The following is a 25,444-nucleotide window of genomic DNA, read 5'->3' as shown; positions in this document are numbered from 1 at the left end:
ACAACAATCTGTGAACTGACCAATAATCATGAAAAGGTACATTAACGATTAACTCATTAGAGAAGCATGTCCCCCACTCCTGCCACTGAAATAAAGCCTTGTTGGCTTGACTGTTGACGAACAGGTTCCAGTAAGTACTCTAAAAGCACATGCTATTTGTAAGACTCATTGTTTTAGGCAATCGTTACTACAGTTATGAAAATCGCCATAGACTCAATGATTTCAATGAGCGTCTGGTAATTTCACACTTTGCCCTCTTTCATAACTTTAAATACCTTTTGCAAGGCTAAAAGAAAAGAAAAAAGACCAGAACATCACAAAAATTGAAGCATTTTACAGATCTTGATTCAGTGGTACATGCCACACAAACGTTCTCTGGACAAAACACGTTTGGCTTTGTGTCCATTTTTGAGATGGAGCATTTACACTGCTGCCATTTTCTATTCATATTTTAATAATAAGGTACGTACACTGCTGCAATTTCATAGCTTTATATAAGCTTCTTAAATGATTGTATTAATATGATGGAAAGGAAATTAGCAAGTTATAAAAGAGAGAAATGATAAATTCCTGGTAACAACCCGTCCTATTTGGTTCTTGAGATCTAGCCTGTTATGGAACAATTTCCTCTACCACTCATCTTAAAAATCTTTGCTGAAATCTGATACTTGAAAGATGCTTTATATTAAAATAAATTGTGACAGAACAGAGTACTATCATGACAGGAACAAATAAATCAGTTTATAAAAAGCTTGCTTTTATAATGAAATCATATGATGTTTTTTTCTTTTCCAGCAAAATTACCTTTTTTATTACTTACTTTATACCAAACTATTGTTAAAATACTTATTAACATTTTTCCATTTCTTTTCCTCATCCTCTTTCTACAATTTACCTGTCTTCAGAGTCTGAGTGCCTCAGGGCAGAAAATGACAATATTTTTCTGTACTGAGCATGTTAGGAGTGTTACTGAATACAACCAAAACCATTAGAGATTGTAGGCTATTTCATCTCTCTCATAATTCAACAAAAAAGTACAGACTTCTGAAAAAATATCTTGTTACCGGTGCACCAGTTCTCTGAGACGTGGGGCTCACTGTTATGTTAAATATATATGACTTCCCACTCATAATTGGAAGGCTTTCAAGTAGGTATTCTCCTGCCCCACAACCCTCCAATGCTTGTTGTATGTTTTGAAGGCTTTTAAATTCCTTTTCAATTACAGAGTCTCATTAGATTTCCTAAACAGGCTCTAAGGAATGGTAGAATTATAAGAGGGCTTACTGAATCCTTGAACTGAAACATGTAGACAATGTATCTGAAAACCTGTGATGGCTTAAGATAATAGTCTTCAAAACATTTCCTCTTCAACTTCCAGGTGACAGCCCACATAAACATTCTTTATTTATCTCCAGACATAAGTCTTTCAAGCAACAGTGACTTCAGGGCTGTGCTGCCAAACACATTAGTACTGTGATTGGGTACTACTGGTTCAGAAGACATTGATAAACTACCAGGTACGCATTTGTTAGAGGCCAGAGGTAGACATTTTTTAACAAGGCTGCTAACATAGTCTGAGCCCTGGAGAAATACGTTCTCGTGACTGATGGGGGATCTACCTTAGCAGTTTTGTATCAGGTAGTACAGCCCACTATTCAGCTTAGCAGTATTTGTGTGGAGAAGGATGTTTTTCTGGATCAGCCAACCACACAGAAAGAAACAGAACTGGAAAGATCTAGCCTTATTGACACACACACACACAAAATTCCCCCTGATGTTTAATTGTGTTTCATCTCTACAGTCAGAGAGTAAGCATGAATAAAAACACAAAGTCTAACTTCCCTGTCCAAACTGAGAAAAATGCAGGAAGAAAACAAACTGTATAAAGAGTGTAAAGTGTGAAACCCATATCCAAAAGATTTAAAAAATCCTCAAACTCTTAAAAAATCATGTTCCTTTTTTTCCCCTCTTGCTGACCAAAATTGGGAATATTCTTCATATTCCGGTAAGTCCTACCACACACTAGGGCTTCCTCTAACTTCTGTGTGAAAAAGAGCGCTTCCTTGGAAGCTGTAAGCAACACAGGGATCAGGTACAGGCTGACTTGAGAAGGGGGAGAAAGCGTAAGAGCCCATTAGTCTCTTCATTAGCACCGCCTGCTATAGTGAGCGCTCTCTTGCACTACACGTATTGCTGTCCTGGTCACACAGTACCTTCAGTACAATCAGATCAGAACTGTACCACCCCTGACTGAAAGTGATGGTGCATTCAGTTACATGAATTATATGAACGGTTATATATGAATTTCAAGTAACTTTTGTAAAATTTGTTGCAGTGGGTACTTTCTACCATTCAGAACAATGGGAGGCACTCATCATGGGTCCTCAGCAGCAGATCAGTAAGAACACTTCTTACCTGTGACCCTTTCTTGCTACCTGGCAGATTAATTATGAGAGTTTTCCCTCTGATTCCACACACAGGTCTGAAAAGAAAGAAACCCAGAGTAAAATTCTTGCACGCAACTTTCTCCACTGTAGAAACAAGAAGAGAGCATTTAAGATAAATTCTATTATTTATCAGAAATTGTAAACTCAATTTCCAACATCTACAAATGTCTGCTCAGGAGAAGCTGAACTGAAAAAGCATCAAACAAGGCTGACAGAATCTAACATTTAATTGATAGTATAAACAGTGGCTAGATTTCCATCTTTTTTAGATGTGTGTGGCTCCCTTAATTCTATTGTTTACTTGCATCCAATACATTCTTTGATATAGTCCCTATTTGATCATACACATGGTTCCTTTGTAACATAACTGATGGCGCCAAACACTATTTCCCTTGCCAGGTAAAAATAGAAATTACGCTGGTCACATTAATTCAAGTATGTCTTCTATTTTTTTAAAGATGCAACATAAGAAAAACACAGAGGGAAGTAATTCTCAAGGGAAAATTGCAGTTATGCAATTCATATTTAATTGTTCGTAACAGTCTTTCCTTCCCCCTCAAAAAAAGACGAAACCAACTATCAAAGATGGAAGATTTTATTTTTTGTCTTTAGGGAATTCCTTTGGTCTTGATGCAGAGCTGAACTTAGACACCCATGCGCTGAATGCTTTCTGTTGTTTAGAGTTTGCCTCTTCCTCTTTTTAGCTAAATATTTTTCAGGAAAAAAAAATTAATTTTACTCAATTTTGTCTTGGAGTTGTAAAGAGTGCCTCCTGCTTTTCTCCACTGTTCACGAAACCAGTGGTGAAAAACCCAGGGCTGGGATATAAGCATAAGAGAAAAGTAAAAGGACAAAACCAAACCACAAAGATACAGAAGCTACAGTTGAGATAAATTGTGTAATAATCTCTTTATCAAACAAAATTATGAGTCATAAGCAGATACAGAATAGAAAAGAAAACAATTTCTTGACAGGGCATTACCAAAACTTTTGAGCCAAAGGACATGGTTTGTGAGGTAGCCAACTTCCCTGGATTCCTTCTTACACAAATAATTCTCAGTGATTCATGTCATTTATTGGTAGCATGGCATTTTGTGTTTTAGTGACAGCTGTCATAATGCTCACAACTAAATAGTACAGAGACTGATTTTGTGCCACAAAATGAACTTTTGATATCACAGTTGAGCCAGCCTGAAGAGAAGTCCTATTTTCAACTGGGAGCTTGAATATTGCCTGACTCCTCGCCTGTGTTTTCCCATGTTCACTTCTTGCACACTATATACCCTCAGTTAAGAAAGAATTCCAGGTAGTTGAGGAATTCTCTATTGCAATATAAAGATGAAGAGCGCAAGTTAAAGAAATGTGCTCATTTACTCTAGTTGCAGTAGTCAAACTTACTAACTCAGTCCAGCAATTCCCATACGTGGGATACAGTTCATGACAGATCCAAAATAAAGGAAATGGGAATTATCCACAAAAAAGTTAAAAGCAGGTGGAATTGTGTTTGGCAGATAGCTCCTTTAATAATCTTCTTCTTGTCTCTTTTATTCTCCTTTAAATAATTTTGAACAGTATAAGCTAAATGACCAGTACCACCAACCAATAATAAAAAAGGACTAAACCAGCAGCCATTCTCCTGAAAGCTACAACTTTCGGCTGCCAATAATCACATCTAGTGGCTCCAGACAGAAATGGAGCTGCCAAAAATTTCTGAAGAGACCATGCAAAAGTAAGTAAAAGTACCCAAGAACTGCATGGCTTGCAAAAAATATTGTGTGCTCACAACATAGAAGCACACAAAACGCACATGCATTCCGGGTAATTTGAGAGATAAATTAATGATATTCCTCCAAATGGAGAACAGTTGAGGGAGATGCTGTGGATCTCATATTATCCTCAACCTTGTAATGTAGTGGACAGAAATTTTAAGAAAACACAAAGACGTTGGAGAACGAATACAAACGGAAGCAAGGGAGTGGAAGAAATATAGGACGCGGGAGAAAAAAAAATGGATGTTGGAGGAAAGAAATACAGGTCTGATGCAGAAGTAGGAATAGAGATGATGATCTCTTTGGGGAGAAAACCACAACATGATCTCCCTGGGAAGAAATTAAGCTGGTAAAAGCATAACAGATGGGCAAGGAGACTGAGAGTGTTTTTAAAAGCCTTAACAAAGACTGGCACGGCATTGATAGTTGACAGGTAAGGAATCAGGTGAAGGGAAGAAATAATTCTGGGACAGGGACAGTTTTGGAAGGTCACAGAGCAGAAATGGAAACGCTTTCAGGAAACACATAAAAAGGTCTATGATGTTCTAAGATACTCCCTGCTGGACTTTGGGACTGAATCCGAACTATGAGAGTTTCACTGCCCCTCATTTGCCTATAAGTATCTGTGAATCCAGTCTACAAAAAACCTCACCAGCTCCTAACGCTGGGCCATAGTCAGCAAGACAGCCTATAATTCATAACAATTTTTTAAAAGTTCCTGTGATAAAATTTCAACATGATTGACCTAACATTTCCAAACTTGGAGGTGATTTATAGAAGTGTCAGCTTGATGTTGCATAATGGAACTTACGCTTTTGTTTTTTTTGAAAAGTCAAAGAATTACATGCAAAATTATCCATCAGAACTTCATTTCCAAATCAAGTCAATGAGAGGTAAGCTTAGGACAAGTGACATTTAATGTTAAATACTTTAAAAAATTAGGATCTTCATTCCTCAAACTGTGTACCTAAAATTAGTGTGTGGTTTTGACCTCTCTTAATGTGTGCCTTCTCATTGTAAGGGGGGGATTACAACACTAGGTCAATTTGCAGAATTTTCTATGAAAATATATTAACAATTTATGTCTTAGAATAACAAATGATGTAAGAAAAATCCCAGAGGAAGTGAGTCTGCATTCAGAGAAGATTCTGAATAAGGAGCACCAAAACTGACATAGGATTACATATAGAACAACCAAACCAAAGAAAAGTACATTTCCTTCCTCCATCTTAAGCATTTGCAGAGGAATTCTACAAAAAAATGTAAACATAACACACATGCACATTCATGGAGAACTGAGATTGCACAAGACACCATAATGCTGTAATTCTGTAATTTTTATGTACTTAACTTTATGATCTGAATGGTGTTATAAAAATAATGGACTTTTGCATGCTGATTACTTTTAGGCCTGAAGTAAAGGTTTTCACTGGGAAATTTTTTAAGTCCTAATATGATTGCATGCAGTATCTTTATAATGTTATCCCCCATCATTGTCATCAATTACTACTGAAAGTGGCTGTAGTTTAAGGGACATTTTCTTGCTATATGTACAGAAGAATCAGGCTGCAATCCAAAATTTTGGTTCCACTACCATTACAACATCCTTTCTGCCATCTTGATCATACCACATCCTAAATCACTTGGTAGTGTCATCTAAATGGCTACCCTTTCCTTGATCAGAAACAGAACAGCTAAACTAACCTTTCCTCTCCTTGTGGTAGTATTCTGTTATCATTTCCCTTCAGATAAACACACACTATAATAATAAAAAATTAGATCAGATAAAAAAAATGAAAATACTTACTAATTTGGACAGAATCTGAAGATTCAGTAATGTCGCCCTTTCAGTTATGTGATATGAAAAGTTTTAGAATACCCTGTCAAATTACTAAACCTCATATCTAAATGTCCTCTAAAAATGCAAGCATCTGAATGCACAATTGCAGATTTGAAAGTTCCTTCTCTATTTCTTAATGATTTTCTTATTATACCCTCATGAGATGAGAAATCAAAAACCTGTAACAGCCGTTGTTTCTTAGTTACCTTGAAATAATGTGCACACACAAACTAACTTATGAAAGGCATTGATATTACTAAGTCTATCATAGGTAAAACGAGGTAAATTGAAGGAATAAAATAACAATCAACTCCGGAAAGAAATACAGGACAGTAGGAGATGTCACTGATAAAAAAGAAACACCAACAGGCAGAGAAAAAGTTACTAATTATTTAGTAGGAAATATGAAACTCTAGAGTTGAAGTACTATATCTGAAAGCATGGGATAAAATAGCATTTAACTTATTCAGAGAGCTTTTACTGATACTGGAATAAAAGCAATACCAAAACAATACATTTGTATTTATCAAGGGTTTTTTTTGCTCAACAAAGCATTTTAGTACGTGATGAACAACATATAGAAGAATTCTTCACTCACCACTGAAATGCCACAGCTCTAGGATGAAAAGACAGCTGTTTAACAGCATGCATCAATATTACAAATAACCTGGCACAGAAAATACAGTAGGATACAGTGGCTAATGGAGACAAGAAAGGGAATTAAATGAGAGAATACAATTACTATTCTTGGAATTTGGCCACTTCTCTGAAGTTAAGACTTCTAGTCTTGATAACAACAGCAATCTTCAGTTATTTGTGTACAGTAATTTCATGACAATGTGTAATTCTAAGGAAGTAGTTCACCTCATATTTTGAAGGAAATAGTCTTACCTAGAGAGCATGCCCAGAGGAGTAACATTAAGTGATCCCATCAGCATTGCCAGGGCCATCCCTGGGGCTTCTCGCTCTATTACTTCTTTAGTGGCCTGCAATCAAAGATTAAATAGTAAAGTGAGTGAAGAATTACAAGGACAAGAAAAATATGAAACCAGCTAAAATTTGGGTAAGAATATCTCCTTTTTTTGTTTCTGCCAAGAGACGTCCTTGCTAAATTCTCAACACTGAAATATGTTAAAGAATTTTCTCTTGGTTGTATAAAATAGGGAAAGACAAGGGGTGGGGAAGAAGCACTGTTAGCTGTACTGTAAAGACTCCTAAAGAAAATGTTAAGTCAGGACCCTATTTATATAGGAAATGTTAACCAATACCACGTAAGTAACAATAAATCCCTCTAACAAAAAGGAAAGAATGTTTGGGAATAAGCAAAGGAAGACCAAATGTAACTGCCTTCTCTTCCTCATCAATCTCATGTGCATTTTCCCATTGAGATTTTCCCAGGCATGAGAAGGGTGAATTGGTCTGTGCAGAAGACAGAAAAAAAAATTTGCAAAGGGAAGCCCATGTAGCAGGCAGGCAGGCAAATAGTAAAATGGTAATGATAATGGCCAGAGGCTGAGGCCTTCCCTTTTGATCATGTCAGCAAAACAGCGGTTCCAAACAGGCTGGTGACTTTTATTCACAAGCGGTCCATATGCAGTGGGCATCAGTAAGCCTGGAAGCAGAGTCTGAAAATTCTTGTCTTTTTAGTCCTTTTTCTACATAGGGAATCAGATGGAAAATGATTTTTTCTGGGACGTGCTCAACCTTCTGTCCGTACTTCCTAACACAAATTTTCTCAAATGCACAATCCACCCAAGTCTCCCAACCTCTAACTTTAGTTGGGACATAACACCTCAAAGGCAGGTGAGAGTTCGACCCTCTCTTCATTTCCCTCACAGTAGTTGCTGTTCAGTGGATCATCTTGTTTCAGGTTCTGAAACAAGACTCTAAGTTATTTGGCACAGCTAAAATGTTAGCAATGCTCATAAAACTGTGAAATCCATTGTAAAACATCCAGCCATACTACGATGCTTTGATGGTACAGCTATCAAAATAGAAATAGAAAAGCACATCATAAATGTAAGGATACTCTGAATAAGCTAAATTTTCTTGGCAGTTTGATATAGCAAAAGAATAGAAAGGAAGAAAACCAGACAAATTATTTTCTGGGAAAGATTAAATTATAAATCACATCTTTGTACTTTTGTAAGGTCCTAGTTTACAAATAGAAAAACAAAGTCAGGGAGAAGAAAAATGACAGAATTAACCGAATGGTATCCCTATGAGAAGGATCCAGGAGTCCTATACTAGCTATATAGCTAAAACACTTAGAGGAAGCAATAAATAAAACAAAAGAAAAATAACCCTGAACAGTACAGATATTCAAGTGGCCATATTCTCAACCATTGCCACTAACTTTTAACATGTTTTAAAGGAATATGTCAGTATCAGAAGATATCAGACACAGCTACCAAGTAAACCTTAAGATCTTCTATTAAGAAGTAAACTTGGTATGTGCTCAGTTGTGGGAAGCAGGAACTTTGGTTTACACAAACCCAAGCAATTTCAATTCAGTAGCAGATCACAGCCTCTTTTATTTCAAATGTAGCATGTTGGTTTTAGTATCTGCTATCCTCTACTCAGAAACAGAAAAGGCATGTAAGTACAACCCCGTGTCTGTATTTCTACACAGGGGAAATGAGAAGAAGCAGGCTAGGAATGATGTAGACAAAATTAAACCTCTCGGCTGAGGGAGATTGCCTAAAGATACCTGCTGAGGTATTAGATTATCAATTACATCAAAAATTCTTAAGACTATCCACAGACCTGATGATTTTTATAGTATAGGAAAAAAAGGCATTGCAATGGTGAGGGGACTTCGCTGACAATGAAAAAGTTGGTGAAATATGGAATTCTCTGTGTGTACATACATAGTAAGTCTGTATCTATGCCTTTTATTTCAGCTAATACCATGCTTCAAAGCTAAGCAAAACTGGTTTTAAATATAAAGTGCATTTTGAGATTTCTTTTTTGCCCTTGAGCACAGTGACACTTTGAAGATATCATTAGTTAAAATTCTAGACAGCCTTCAAAGGTAGTACAAGATGCAAAAGAGTTCCATAAACAACGATCCTGCAGCTCGGGGAGTCCTTCAATGAAATTCAAGTCCATCCTCCAACTTCACAAGAAAAATGACCTTCACAAAATGTCACTGCTAGCAGGCAACGTGATTATTAAAAATGTATAGAGTAAGCAACAAAATCTGAAAGGGCAGAAAGTTCAAACAGCAGTACAGCCCTCAATAGAAGTTTCTAAAAATACCTGTTTCAAACCATATATGCTTATATTTATTCCTGCAGGCAGACTTCTACAAACGGGAATGCTTCCTGTTTTCTTCTTTGCAGCCTGACTGGATGGATGTAACCGAAAAAGGCTGCTGCTAAGTAAACAACTTTTACAGTGACATCTGCTCTCAAAATCAGCCACTGGAAAGTCCACTCTTGGGATGTCCTCAAATAACACAACTTAAAACGTGCAGCGTACAGGAACTGAAATCACCATCACACTGGGAAGCACACTCTTCAATAGCTGTACACCTATGAATGAGAATAATGGTGCTGCGGGATTTGCAGATATTTTGTCTCTACCTGTGACAACTCTTTGTTTCACCGAACAATGTACCAAAGTTCTGGGGGCCAGGTTTTCTAATATTTCTTTCAGGTTTGGAGGAAGGGTGGAAGAGAGATGGCAAAACTAGATTTTCATCTGTGTCCAGCTCAGCAGTTAACTATCTGGTACCAACACCCACCTGCATGCAAAATATTAAAGAATTGGTGACTCAGCACCTTCACATTTTACCAGTGCTCTAGCAAGGCTGAATTAAGATTGTTAAACTTTGTTTCATGGGCAATTTTTTTCTTGGTAGTCTCACCATAAGCCACCTTTTGCCTGCTGCAGGGGGCTATAGTGTTGGCACAAAATCAATCACAAATCAAGGCTGTTGCCCCTGGCTCTCTTACAACAGTGATCACGACACTACTATGTGGGCAGAAAGAGGAAAAAAATGATGAGGAGATTTCATTCAGAGCTGTCACACTGATGCCTTCATCAGGACTGAAGCTATACACTGATTTCTCAAACCTGAGGCTGATGACTGTATAAAAAGTAGGTGGACAATACTGGAGTAAATTTGCAGAAAATATTAAAATGACAGCGAAGAAGTGTCCCCAGTTTCTCCCACATAAGATGGTAGTGCAACGACGACAGACACATACAAGATAGAGATGGAATAGAGGGTTTCCACAGCAAGGGAAGCACTGAAGGTAAAAGCAAGGGTTCAGGAGAGAGACAGAAACGCAGAAAGGCCAGTTTGGAGGTTGTAAAGGAAGGAGAGGTCTGTAGTTTAGATGGGAGAAGGGAATGAGGGAAGAAGGAAGCCTAAGTAGAAAGGAAGAATTGCAGAGAGGAAATCCAAGCAGCAGGATGGTAAGAAGGGCAGGAATGAGAGTAGAGCAAGGGCAAGCGAATGAAGTGAGCGGGACGGCAATAAGACTGCACAAGGCACCTTGGATGGACAATACATGAGGGAGAAACTCAGGAGAAACAAAAAGGAAGACAGGTCATGATAGAAGTGTCAGGCTGCGGGGGAACCAGGGAGAGAGACAATGGGACTGAAATAAAACAGTTTCTACACCAGAGAGGAGAAGCAGAGACTAACAATTAAATAATTATTTCACGGAACTATTCAGGACTTACTAACAAAGTCTACGAGAGCAGCTCTTCTTGTATTTCATCGCTACATGAATAAACACAACTTATTTTAAAACACATTTTTGATTATTTTCAAAGTGCCTTTTTATTGGGAGTTAGGGCATTATGTTCCTAAACCAACTGATATATTTTTAGATAACTTTGACGTAGTTGTGGTTGCTTAACAGATGGCTTGCTGCCAATTGGTTTCACAGAGTTCTCTGCTGCTTCACTGCCCTTCTTTGCCTCCATATAAATTAAGTTAGTTCAGTTCCTAACCTGTGGAAGCCCTTCCAGGCAGCTTCTGGAGGATACACCCACTGCAGATTGATTTAATTAAAAGACTTAGCACTACTCTTCTTGAAGCTCCTTATCTTTGTCTTTCAGGTATTAAACATAGCAAAGGTTGACCTCATAATAGTAAGTAATGATCTGAGACATTTCATATACTCTTCAGCAGTTTTGGGGCAGTAATATGGTTTCATCTCTTCAACTAAAATGCAAATATGAGTCTGAGAAGTCATAATAAATTCAATTCAATTAAGATGACTGAGACTGCCTCTGTTGAAAATATTATTTCTCTTGAAAAAGTTCAAATCTATGACTCTGCATAGCATATCATAAAGCTATTTATGCAAATTAATGGACAAAGTTACCGATTATTTATATTTAACAGATTACAGAATTAGCATAGATAACATTTTATTACCTATTTAAGCTTTCCATTGAAAGTGGAAGTCTTGGAAGTGCCTAATCAAAGTAATAACTATATACCCTCTGCAACAGAGCTCACAGACCACAGTCAAACCTCAGAAGACTGGACAAAGAACTATGGAGGCAGATAAGCCCAATAGGCAACAAAAATGTCAGTCACGTCTGTCAACCAGTTGTGTAAGAAGTGTATACTTGAGGAACAAAAATTGCATCTCTCAGCTTGGATATGAGATACCTTCTTCAAGGTTATTCAGTATACCTCTGCTGGAAATAACATGCGTGTCTGTAACTTCTATTCACAAGTCAGCTATTTCAGCTTATTCTATACTTCCCTAGTTTTATGTTGCAGGGGAGAAAATAGAGCTTACATGGAGCTTGACCGATTACAGCTTCTCGCCTAAAAATCACTTATCTATTTCTTCTCTTAGTACAATAAGAAATACAGGTTGCAGCAGTTGGCTTCTTTCAATACACTGAAAAGTTTTTGGATAAGGATCAGTTTTGATTCACTCATTCTCACCATCACGCTGTCTTCCCTTGATTTTTTTCTTACTCCCTGCCCGCATTAATCTGTGTGATGATACTCCATGCCTTTTATGTGGATGGAAGACTTGACAGGAACTGTGCTCTCTTAAATTCTCCAAAATCAAATTTCTTTGGCTAATTGCTCAGTTAATTTTACAAACGGGTAATACCGATCACATATACTATTGTTGCAAAGCAACCAAAGTCAAGTGGGTTTGTAAAAGTCTCTCAACTTGCCATCAAAATTAGTAACTTCCTAACAATATAGTGGCCCTAACACGATATGGGGGTGCTGCAGCTAGACATACACCATGCAACGGCTATCCTTCCACATCTACGCAATTACGAGGATTGTTGACTTCTCGATGTCAGATTAGTTGTCACAGATCCATGTAAGTCAAGAATGGCCTGCATCCAGAGGGCAATGGATAGCTGCTTCTGGACAGGGTGGATCCCAGAAGTAGGTGTTTGCTGTTCTTCTAGAGTTTTGGACAGATTCACACCCACACCAATGAACCTATCCACATGCACCTTAAAAGTAACAGCCTGACAGTCACCGTGTCCTTAATAGTAAGTTATCCATGAGTACTAATGATGTGGCCCTGTAAAAACCCATGAACTGTTTTACAGTCCCAGAGTAGTGGAGAAAAACTGATGTAAGGCTACAGTAAGCACCAATCACTAAGTTTGGGCTCACAGGACGGACTGGTGGTAGATAGCACTGCCCCTGATGCGTGCGTTTGTTCCTCCTCCTGGTGTGACCCTCCAGGCGTCTGTCAATTTTACTGTACAGTAAGAAACAGCCTGAGTCTGGCAGGTCTCCATTTTGATGTTCCTGTTGGGTCTTTTTGATATTAAATGCTGTTATGTGTGTCATAGACATGTACTGAGAGCTCTCCCAGGCTTTTATAGAATTACTCTACATAAAGTAAACCAAAACATGTCTAAACATATTAGGGTGGCTTACTCTACCACCTTTCCCTCTTATCAGTGGTGAGCTTGGTACATACTCCTCCAATAACTGACCTGATTAGATGTTCTTTTTCCTCTTCTTCTCCCAACTCAGATCTACAAACAGCCAAAGGTGGATGAAACCCTGATTAACATAGCCAATTAAAAATGAACTCTACAAACTGGTGTATCTGCACGCACCAACAACACATTTCCACTGACAATAATTCTGCAGCACAAGAATGCTGATTTGAAGTTTGTTTGTACTCTCAGCAGTGACTCTGCTGCTACCAAGATCGCCACCATCACAGAATGACCCTACAGAATTTATCTGAGTGAGGAATAAAAGTGTCGCAGCAATAACTGCTTTTAGAGTAGATTAAATACTGTTTTCTCTGTTTCTTTCCATATCCATGATTCCCTCTGCCTGCAACTTGCTCCCTCCAAATTCCCTCACTCTCTTCACTGCGATCCATGGTACCATTTATTGTAACCTAATGCCTATGGCACGAGACTCAGAGGCCAGGAGCTAATGCAACGTCCTTGTTTATAAACTGATAACAGCAAACGATTCTATCAATACAATCCCACTGTGTATATGACCATAAAAAGCAACTAGTTGTAGAGGTAATTCTGACAATACTCAATGACTTACGCATGACCAAGCCATGAATATATTTAATTTTTAATAGTTGGACTCCAATGATAGTGATAGTTATTGGGGAATACTCTTCACATTTTTATACACAATAAAGAAGCTGAAAACTTAAAAATACCAGAGAAAGCAACACTGTGGAACTTGTAAATTGTTCCTGCACCTCAGTAGGTTTGTATCTCAGTTTTGAGCTAAACCTGCTTGTATTTGATTTACATGAACTCCACAGATCAGTGATTTGCCTGCCTCATTTATGTAATAGAAATGTTAATTAAATTGGTGCATCTGGGAAATGTGCATCTTCTAAATATTACTTCTAATATATATTAAGTATTAATAATAAATTTTTGATCCTGATTGCTAAACAAAGTGTTAAGATTTGCCATACAAACTGATCTTACTTTTATGATACTGCCCACCCCCATATATTGTCATAAAAACAACAGAACAATCAATTTTAGAAAGTTAACCAAACAAAGAAAATGCTTACTAAATTCTTTTCTGCACCATGAGGAATGCATTTAGGCTCTATGAAGATGTACGCAGCCCACCACATGCTGTATGCTACAGCTGTATAATGGTGTGTGTTAAGCCAATGTCAAAAGGATGAGTGTGAAGGGGGAGACGGTAGGAGGATTAGCTTGTTCAAACAGCAGCTGGAAACAAGCCACTGCACTTGCTTCCAAAGAAGGGTGCCTACTTCCTTTTTCAGCCCCTTTTTTTGCGTGTAAACTGCTGCGCTTCCCACATCAACTCCGCTTCATGTAAGAATAAATCCCTTGCTGTTCAATAAAAGCAGTACAGCTGAAGACTTGCTAGTAAAGGTAGTGACACCATTCTGCTGTTACAAAAACACTGTTAAAATTTTATCTGTTATTCTTTATTATTCCTTTAAGTTTCCCCTTAGTTACTTTGAACTGCTTTATATTTAATGTAAAATGTAAAAATCTATGCAATCCATCACAACTTTTGCAAAATTTGTTAAAAATTGAAGTAGTGGAACAAAACCTGAGAAGTGAAAAATTTTGTTCTCTGCAAATCACAGAATGACACAGCAGAAATGAAAAAAAAATGAGTATCGATAAGAATATCTACAATATCTCAATAGGAATATCAATAAAAATTCTACAATTAATGCAACTGACAATGTAATGAGCTTTAAGTAATGGTTAATAACTAGGGAGTACTGTCTCATAAAAAAATACCCTGTATAGTGCTCCTGGTTATGTGTGCTATTTTCTAGACTGTGTGTCTACACTAAAGGGGAAGCAGGGTATAGTTAGCTTCATTTCATACAAAACCAGCATCAAAACTGGATTCTTTGGGCGGGGGGGGGAGTGAGTATATTAAGCAAGGAAGTCTAGAACTACATAAGAGAAACAAACCTGTCACTTTTGCTTAGCTGTGACATTAGTATCATGGGAAGAGAATAGAACCTATTCTTTAGAGGTCCTCATCAATACACACAAAGAATGAGGCCACCAAGTAGAAACGTCCACTGCTTTCTCTTAAGAACTTGCCCAGCCTCTTGGGCAGTGAAAGAAACAAAAGTTTTTACTTGTGATTTCACTTCTTAAAATAAATAACTTTGCAATGCTTTATCTCCAATACATTTGCTACTGAGATTGAGATGTGGAACTCTTTTCCTTTGAGAATGCTGTCTGTTGTTTCCTATCATTTGCTACCTTCTCCCAAGAACAGGTATTACATATGAAATATTTGTACTTCGCGAACTCCAGTCAGTTTCTGCCACAGGAGAAGTAGCACCTCCAAACAGTTTCAGATCTCAAACCATCAATGTTGAAGATTTAAAAAAAAAAAAAAAATCCTTCCTAAATACACTACAAAGGACGGACTACTGAGAGATAATTTTTCAAGAATATACTATGGCAATAGAAGAATTACAAAAAGCACTTTACTTAAGATTCTCTTACAGAATATCTTTACTCGCCAAATAAATGATAAAGCATGTCTAAACCCAACAGCTTTAAAGTACTCCTGCCATAACCTAAAAACTCATAAAAAGGATTCTTCAGTGCGATCCAGTGATGCTGTTTATGTGTTCAGGGTCTGAACAGTTGTTGATTTAGGTACCCATGAATGATGCACTCACTGTAACTGAACAACTGAACAGATTTTGAAAGCCAAAGTGACCTACTGTGCATTCTGTCAAACAATTTCCTATACAGGATTATTTAACTCCTGGCAAAAATCACTTTTTTTTTCTCCCAAGATTCTTATGGAAACAATTGGATTAAAAGGTTTCCCAAAGAGAAGATGGAAAGTACTTTGTTGAGACTGCGGCATCACAGAGCACTGAAATAGAAGACAGCAGAATCCCTAGTATACACTAAGTGAGGAATATTAAATATATCAAGGTGACCTTTTCCTCTGGAATTTGATTTTCTATTAATGGGTTACAATACTTAATAATAATAGCTAACAATATAACAAAATCCAGAATATTTTCCCTTTATTTCACTGTCCCATAGACCTTTTCTATACCCATTTCTGTATCCAAAACACTGGTTTCTTCCAGTTTTAGAAGACGTTACAGTATCTTTCATGCACCAGCTAAAACCAGTTCAATTATTTATTGACACTCCTTAGCTGTGACAGAGCAATGCTTTCACATTAATGCAACTTTGCATTGTAAAGACACATTTTGTTGGTTTCCTTCTTAACTGCCCAACTCTTAACTTTGAAACCCTGAAGTTCTTATAATGTAGGCACCTTTTCATTAATATAGCAACAGAGGTATACAAGTACCTCCCCTCACATACACTTCTGCTGTGCTTGAAGCAGCAGACCATGTTGCACAGAAAAATCTTTTTGCTTTTTAATAAAATTCACTCTGTGTCCAAACTTTTTCAGCAGATTGATTTTTATACTAGCAGTGTGCAAGTGGATCACTGAGAAAAGTAGTAGCTTTTAATAACTGCTAAAGCAGAAGAAATTCTTTGATAGGCACAGGGAATAAGTTAATTCCTTCGTGTACTTAAGAGGTACACAGGACTGGACTCTTGCAATAAATGCTAAGCAGCTCACTACCACAGCAATGGTAGTCGTTCAGAGAACAGCAACTACAAACATCATAAAGCAGATTCACTTAAATAAAAAATCAGACAGCAATATTTCTATATAATGTATATGGATAATGAAAAACAGCAATTCATAACAACATATCCTATGCACCTAAGGTTAGCTGCCCAATACTATGTATCTGATTAAACGAGTTAAATAAAACAAGTCCTCATTTTAAAGAAAGCTAACAAGGAAAAGAAACAAAGACACAAAATATTTCTGGGGGAAATATTAAGCTGTCTTAACAATGTGACAAGCTATTAATTGAGAAAAACCCACAAGTTTCAGCTAGGTTAGTAAATCCATCTTTGCTATGCTTAAAAAAGTCAAAAGAAAAATCTACTGTTACAGACTCCCTCTTGACTGCAAAGAGCAATGATGAGTTAGTAGCAGTTTCTCATTAAGATGCTGCAGGAAACAAAACCCCTAGGAGACAAAGACAGCTAAAAGAACTTTGTGCCTTTCTCTGCCCTTCTCATCCCAAGAACCACCAATGTTGAACAACAGAAATCAGTAAAACTTGCATGAATTATAGGAGAGTTTGAGCGAGACCGTAGTTTTAGTAGTTTCATGGATTAATTCTGTGTATTCTGGATACATAAGCACTATTTGGTACTGGTCAGCTTGTAGAAAGAAGTGGCAATAACCCAATCATTTTCAGCTCTGGAAAAGGGAGCTATAGCCCAAAACCAGACCAAAAAAATGGTGCAATGCGTAGTTTTCATTCAGCTTTGAAGTCCGCAAAATCCGCCACTTGAGTGAGGTACATGATTGCCCCACCACATAAAATAAGGCTTATTTCATAAAGTCTACCTACAGTCTATCTACAAAAAGATTAAAAGAAAAAGCTTAATTAAGGTGTACAAATATTTCCTGAAAGCAAACAGCAAGGGTGGAAAAGATTATTTAGTGTTGCTATGATGTACTATGAGAGCGATAAAACACTAAGCACACAGAAGTTTAGGTGCAGTCTCAGATAAGATTTCCAAACCATGACATCTATCTGACTTTGTCAAACTCCCAAGTGAAGTGAAAGGGGCTCCAGCAAATTCAAAGTCTAAAAGCTGGCTGGGCAGAACAACAGAAAAACATACTGGGGTGAACAATTCTGTAACAGTCATCAAAGGATGGATGACTGGGTCCTCTTCCATGTAAAAACTCAGTGAATACATCAGTTTAATTTACTAAGGAAATTCACTAACTTCAAGCCATGGATATTATCTTAACAAGGAATCACTTAGAACTGCATTATAACCATGCAAACACCTTTTCCTAGCCTGTACTCTAAAAGACATTTTAAGAAAAGGGAACCCAGAGGATGGAGTGTTTGAATCTTCCCAAACATATTCAACAGAATAAAAGAAAAAATCATGGGTTACAAATTGCGATGCTTGGAAGTACTCACATAAAAATAGTATTGTCTCGCTTCTTACATCTGCTTTGTGTGACTATCTCCCCATTTTTCCAACAAAAGCTATTTACCCACTAAGTAAAGAGGTAACAGTAGAGAGACGCTGGAACTTACTCAGTATCAACATACATTCAGCAACTTGTTACATGAGTTTTGACAGCAAAGCCTTCATCACTGTTGACAATGCATGAACCGAAAGGTGTGTATGTTCTTTAGCATAACACTTATAATCTGAGGCATTCTTGTCTAAAATTAAACAATTTTTTCAAACTGGATCCAGAAGCAACATAATAAAAATCTGACAAAATAAAATCTGAATTCTGAGTTGATATGAGTCATTGTCAGACGCATTATTCTTAAAAGAATGGAAAAATTCAACTGAAACTGAAAGCAGTGATTAAGTGGATCAGGGCAGTGGAACATCTGGAAATCCCAAGAGTAACAAAATAATTATATACCCGTCTTTCTTTTTGAGAGCAAAAGACCTGTATTAGTTAGGAATTTGTTTTGTTTTCAGAAACAACTGAAGAAATTAGGTGCTTAGATGCTACAATGCTGACTATCAACAGAAAGGATACCTTTAGAAAACAAAGAATAAAGAAAGCAAACTAAACATTTTAATCGAATTTTAAAACTGCACTGAAGTGAGAAGAGGATATATGAAAAAACACTCTCCTGACAAATAATTTGTAGGATTTAGAAATAGTAGTTCAGGAAGTGACTATCAGAAATGCAACAAGTTTTTCTTATGAGAGATAATAAGGGAAGAAGAGAGTCTAACAAAAGGAAATAAAACTGAGATACAATTAGGCTGGTAACAGGAAATTTAGTTATCCTGGAAGGGGAAACTCTGTAAGCTGGAAGGACTTGTAACTCTTCATGACTATTCCAGAGGCTAATTTTTTGTTGAAAAGTGCAGAGATAGGCTAAAGAATACCTTAATAAACCTCCCCCCCCAAAAAAAAAAAAGACAAAATAATGTCGTATTTCATTGTTCCAGGGATTTGATAGGTATGATCTTATTCCCAGGGCTTTGTGTGCAAATTTTTCACTGTTTCTTTATCTGAATTTTGACAATGTATTCTTTCAACTTAAACTAGATGTTTTTTAACTGATTAAAACATTTGTACCGTAACTTGATCACTGCAGACGGAAACCTGATTTACCTAGATATTTTACAGTGAAGCTGTAATTTTCAACCAAGAAAATTCCACACATTCAAGAGAAAGGATTGTGTTTATTTTCCTTCAGTTTCTGATGCTTTTCTGTGTTTTGTTTAAAGTACAACCTGCAGATTATTTGAAAACTTGCTGGTTTTCTGAGGTAATATTCATTTTTAAAAAACTATATCAAAAATATCTAAAGCGATACAGGGCAAAATGACTTATGGTTCTTGGGATAAGAAGTGAGTTCTAGCAGCGTCCTGCAGCCCCGCAGTGCTGGAGGGAATATTCCTCCTTCCTATCAGCATCTGATGACACTTCTAAAACAACAGGCTAGGGAAGCAGCAAAGTAACACCGGGAGTTAAAGCTTGGAGAAAGAGAATTGCCACCAAGATCTGTTCTTGTCACCAGACCCCTCAACAGCGTGAAGCTGGTGGGAAGTGAGAGACTGCCAGCCTACTGTCTTTAAGAGTTCGCAAAGTTGGGAAAAAAATATTCCTGGAGAAGCAAAGGAGGGTTGGAAAGGGTGAGAAGAGAGAGGACAGGAGAGCCTAGGATACCATAAGGGAGTCAAAGCAGATACTTGTGTCCTCCGGTTCCTTGGAGCAGGACACAAGCAAACCAGATTTCTAGAGGCTAATGTGAAAACTAGGAGAAGGTTTCTGCTGGCTCTTACTCGGAACATTGTCTGCCATTCTGGGAGCCATCCGGCACAGGGGCAAGCTGGTGGCGGGAGCATGGGAGCAAGGTGCTCTCCCACAGAGTCCCTCTTCGATTCCACCACTGGTCTTGCACAGGTGAAAGAGGCCACTGACTCAAGGGATGCTGCCCTGCCTCTGCAGTTAGACATAATTTTGCATAATTAGGGCATCTCTGAAGATAGCAAAAGTAGTAATATTAAATCTGGAGAGATTATAAGCTAAAGTTAAAGGAGTATTACAATTCTTTTAAGCGTAGGAAGACTTCATTATGAAATTATGACAGGGTTCGTTATGACAGAATATTCTCTCCAGTTCCTAGTTGGTACTGGATTCAAAAGCCTAATTAAAACCACACACACTCATAATAAACTAGAAACTGTGGCAGAGCTAGGAAAAGCACGGTCAAGTGAGTTGAATTAAAGAAAAGAGGCAGGAAATCCTCCTTCTTTCTCTAAGATATGACAATGATTTATTCCCTTACTATGGACCTTACAGATGTAGTCAAGTCCTTGTTCTTAATCTGTGAGAGAGTGACAAAAGGTTCCTGTAAACTGGCATTTGACCATTCTCCCAGTATAGAAAGAGCAGGAAGCAGCAGCTACGACACACTGTGGTAATGCTGTACTGATCCAATGGCTTTTTTAGCTTGGTGTTTTGAATTAAGAGATCTGTAAAATTTCTTATTTAGCTCCTTTGATTCACTGTGTTTATGAACATAGCTCTACATTCAAACCTTAATGTTTCTGAGCCTCAGCAACAGTGTTTATTTCCCCTGCTACTTCATGGATTCTGAGAATTACTGTAGGTAGTATTAGTGAAGTTTTAGTACTTAATTACTACCAAATTTAATACTGAATGCAGTATTACTGAAGAGTAATACCCCTATCAAATGAAGTGATGGAAGCAAAGACTAAATATGATTCAGCTTTTCTTTTTTTTTTTTTTTTGATAAGGAGGAAAAGGAGTTTGAGCAGTTCTATGAAAAAGCTGGATGTTGGTACTGAGATCAGTTTTTGGTTGGTGTGTTGAACTGAATCAGATCATGAAGGACCCAGACAACTTTTTTTCCCCATTCCTTACAATTCTTCTTAATTTTTTTCAGACCGGTGCATATTTAGAAATAAAATCTAGGCAGGTGGGCAGGACAATATGATAGAAATGCCAGGCATAAAAGCAAGTGGACGAGACAGCAAAAGAGCAAGTATCAGTGAGTAAGCAGACTCAAGAGCAGCAAGGGGACACTGTAACCAAGAAGCAGGTGGAAAGGCAGGAGGAAAATGCCAGGCATTCAGCAAGTTGATAAAGCGGTACTGAACAGTCAGCAGGTGTGCCAAGCAGCAGAGGAGCAACTCCGCAAAGTCAGCAGATGCACTCAGCAGGAAGGGGATGCCAGGCACTGGGAGCAGGAGACAGGGCAGCGGAAGGCCAATGCCCATGTACAATCAGGTCGAAAGGACAATAAGGAGGCGATACATGCTGCTCAACAGATGGACAGGGCAGTAGGTAGTCAGTGGCAAGCCATTAGCTGGTCAAGAGGTAATGCCAGACAGTCAGGCAAAGGGCCAAGATTTTGGGAGGACACCACCACAGGGCCAGCAGGTAGAGAGAATAAAAGAGTAGTGAATGCCAGGCAGTCCCCAGACAGGCAAGGCAGCAAAAGACCAAAGCCCATGAACAATCCGATGCGACTGTCGGCAAGGTCAAAACGTAAGCCTGCCAACCGATTGACAGGGCAGCAGGGTGGCAGTGCTTTTTCAGTAACTTAGGATACCATGAGTGAAACAGTCCCAAGAATCTAGATGCTCACCCTCTGGTAATATCATTAGATCATGAAAATCCACAGGAGAATAGCACACAAATGAAACAGCAGATGAGTCTGACCCTAGCACCTGGGGAGGCCATGGGACCTTCCTATAAAACAAAAATATGAGAATCCACAAGAAAATCAAACAAATGGGAAAAATGTGTCTAAAAACTGTTTCTGATGATGATTAAAAAAGCAAAAAAATACTAGCAAAGAATTAGTTTGGAAATGATTGGGTGGGATTGAAGATGTTGCTTACCCCTCTCTGGAGCCCACATAATGGGAATGTTGGGAATTTCTGCAGCAGAAAAACAGAAGAGAAAAGGGATTTCTGACTCCCAGTTCAAGGAAAGCATGTCAATTTAGGACTGGGTAACCTCTTCGGGCAAAAAATAAGAATTCAGCTGAATCTTTGCCCATTCCCAGATACATGCCTTTATTGACACTTGCGAAAAATTTAAGAAGCCCACATCACTTTCACCTCATGACACCCCACCCTTATTACCCGAAACCACACTTACCTCTAGCACAAGGTGTATAAGAGGGGAAAGGGGATGGTCTTGTGAGCTCATTCCCATATCCACTGCAAAATAACTTGTGAAGATGAACAGGAGCACCCATTAGCCACTGCTGGCCATTTGTGAGACAAACTGAAGTCATTAACCGTTACTCATCACTAGCGTAGGCTGGTGTTTGAAACTGGCTTAGATACACCTACACTCTAATGAAAAGAATTAGTCTTACGAGTCTTTGTGGGGTAACCCTCTTCTATGGCAAGAGCTGCAAAAGTACGAAACTTATCAACATCTTTTTTTACCTTGAATCTCCTCTTCTCTTTAACTTAAGCACTCTGTTATTTACCATGGTTGGTTTTTTAGACAAATTAAACCATGTTTCAGAAATCTTTGCTGCTCTATTTGAGAAACACATCATGAACTCTGGAATGTAAGAACTGAGGAAATCCCAGCAGTAATAAAATTTAGTAATTTAACTCTGTCATTTCAGTCACGAGTCTTTTTATTCAGTAAGTATCTTCCTAGTAACTAAAAGTCAACCAACCAGGAATCAAACGTCACTATTTCTGTCCTCTTCAAAGTCCACATTGTGCGTATACTTATCTGTCTGCACATTAACTTCTTATTGGTAATGCTGAAAACCTACATCTCACTTTGATAATGCAATAATACGCAACAAGAAGCCAACTCTTCCCTCTCCTGCAAACTATAGAGAACCTTAGACGCAATAAAGGAATCATTAGTTCTGCTGAATTAGGATTTGGAAATGTCACAGAGACAGAATCCATATGAATTTGCCATGTACTCATACGCAACAAAGCTTTTAAGGAATACAGTAGTAACAGGCTAAGCTGATGGAACATTATTTATACTGATCAGCCACTCAGTGTCTTTCTAGCTGAGCAAGGCACAGGAATAATAGAGGCTAACATAACTTCAAGTTTAGAAATTGGGATCATAGAACAGGAATTTCTTCCATATTCAAACTTTCCTGTATCAATCACTACTATTTGTGCTTAGAACAGAATGACAGGAAATTTAGGCAGAGGAGACCCAAGTGGTTTCCATCATATAGTTAGTAACGGCATAAACCAGCCAGGAATAGCACACACTGACCGGACTAGAGGAGATATTAATATTATAAAGTTTAAGGTACTTAGAGCATACATTAGCATTTTTATCAAATCCTGTGATTTTGTGGCCAGCATTAACTACATTTAGCTGCACCACATCGAGAGCAAAATTGCTAGCACCTTCTCTCCAAAGGGAGACCTTTCGAGGCTCAATGAAAATGAACTATGACAAACTGATCTCAGCGAACCATAAGAAAATGTTTATTTGTGGAAGAAAAGATGGACTTTTTAAATCTAGTGAAAGTTTAAATGTCAGTAATTAACAGTAGATTATGCACCTCACTATTAATTTGGGTATTCTCATTAAAAAATCATTGGGAAAAAGAATATATGCATGAAGTGACAAGAAGCTAAAATATCTGTGAATGGTCTAAATTAAGGTTAAAAAGTAACTATTTTCTTGTCCGTAACGCTTTCATGCCGAATTGTGACAATAGTCATTTTGGTTTTCTATTCTGGTACTTACACTGAGTTAACGTTTTGTTAAAGCGTCACTGCTGCACGTGGTAGCAACTAGCAGAAGCAGGCAAAGGACCAGTTATAATCCTAAGAATAACTGCTGAAGCCAACTGCTTTCCAAGACTCTTCTAGTTTCTTTCCACTTAGTGGCTGGAAGAGCTCCCACACAGCAGGCAAGGAGCAAATGAGAATTCTCTACTCTTTAATAAATATTAGTTTTAATGATCAACTCTTTTAATAGTGAGTCATTTTGCTATTCTGGAGTGCTTATGTCAAAAGGACTAAATCACTCAATTTTTGATACATCTTAAATCCAAAGTAGTATTTGCCCTCTAGTCATCATTTCTGTAGGCTGCCTTCACAGAGAAATCTTCCTAACGTGTCTATACATTTTTTTGTTAATTTCCTCCATATTAAGCTTTTATTAAACTCTTTGTAATAGACCATGACCAGAAAAAAATGACACACTAAGGGCAAGAATTGCATAATTACAGGCCTGAAAATGTTTTCAAGATTATTTTTCCTTAACCTGATGTTTAATTTTGTTCAGTTCCCTATTATCTGCTGTGAAGAGATGTTTTAATGGAAACTATTTTTAGAAATGCTGAAAAGGAAAAAAATTCCAAAAGTTCTAAATTGAAAATTTCGTTATGCAGAAGTCCAGTGGCAGGCATATGTTTCTCCCCCAGTTACATAAAGGACTGCAACATTTATCCACTCTTAGCAGCTACACTGCTAATAGGAGTCAAACCAGTTCATTTAAGCTAACAGAGAGATGTCCATATAAGCTTTGGTCCCTACTGTGAAAATATGGCTAAAAGGCATCAGTAATGCCAAGAGGAGGAGAACCCTTCTCTTTACCCCGATAAAAAGTAAATTATAATCATATTGTTCTTCTGGGTGTATTTTTGAAAGCATTTGGGATCACTAGGATATGAACCATTTGTCCACCCACGGGATATGCTGAGTCTTCTTCCAACTTCTGTTCTGAAATCACCTTGGAATAAAAAACTCAATTGCAAAATTTAAGATAAAAAAAGCAAGATTTCCTGGCTCGTTACGATGACTTTGTTTCCCATTCTACGAAACATTCAAATCCCTTACTGCTGTTTCACTACTGTTTTCTTCTTTTCAACAGAGCTTGCAAATATTGCATACATGTTTGAAAGACAGAACACAGAACTTCTATTTGCTATTTGAGAGTATTAAAGAAAGCTAAAATAAAGCGAATAAAAGTTGATCCTCAACTCGGCAAAAATGCCCAACTGCTTAACAGGAAGTCTACTAGTATTATCTTTAGGATATGATGGTCAGATGTGTTTACACAGAAAGTTAATACATCCATTAAATAATTTCAAATATATTTGCCCCAGCATCATCAGCCAGTATTATTAGAGTTATGCATATTCAGAAAAGAGACAGAGAAGCAACTCATGTAATCCTTTTGGATACAGGAAACAAAATTGCTTATTTATTAATTTCAGGATCCATTTGATTCAAACTATCTTCTCATTTAACATATATAGAACATAAGGCTAGAATCTAGTTTGGCCTTCCGCACAGAGTAGTTCATTAAATATCAT

At 37.6% G+C, this 25,444-nt stretch overlaps 1 protein-coding gene across 5 annotated transcripts in view; it reads right to left on the bottom strand.

Annotated features, from left to right (window-relative positions):
* GPHN (gephyrin) overlaps positions 1–25,444 on the bottom strand; it is a 267,856-nt gene that overhangs the window by 112,453 nt on the left and 129,959 nt on the right. For all 5 annotated transcript variants that reach the window (XM_035889816.1, XM_035889818.1, XM_035889817.1 and 2 more), the window contains 2 exons: positions 6,948–7,042; positions 2,416–2,482 (listed from right to left, as the gene is read on the bottom strand). In XM_035889816.1, coding sequence (XP_035745709.1) covers positions 2,416–2,482; positions 6,948–7,042 — 162 coding nt within the window. The remainder of the gene's footprint in view (positions 1–2,415; positions 2,483–6,947; positions 7,043–25,444) is intronic.

Source organism: Egretta garzetta, unplaced genomic scaffold, assembly GCF_000687185.1.
Source record: "Egretta garzetta isolate BGI_Z169 unplaced genomic scaffold, ASM68718v1 scaffold2, whole genome shotgun sequence".
NCBI lineage: Eukaryota > Metazoa > Chordata > Aves > Pelecaniformes > Ardeidae > Egretta > Egretta garzetta.
This window is presented reverse-complemented; position numbering and strand designations above follow the sequence as displayed.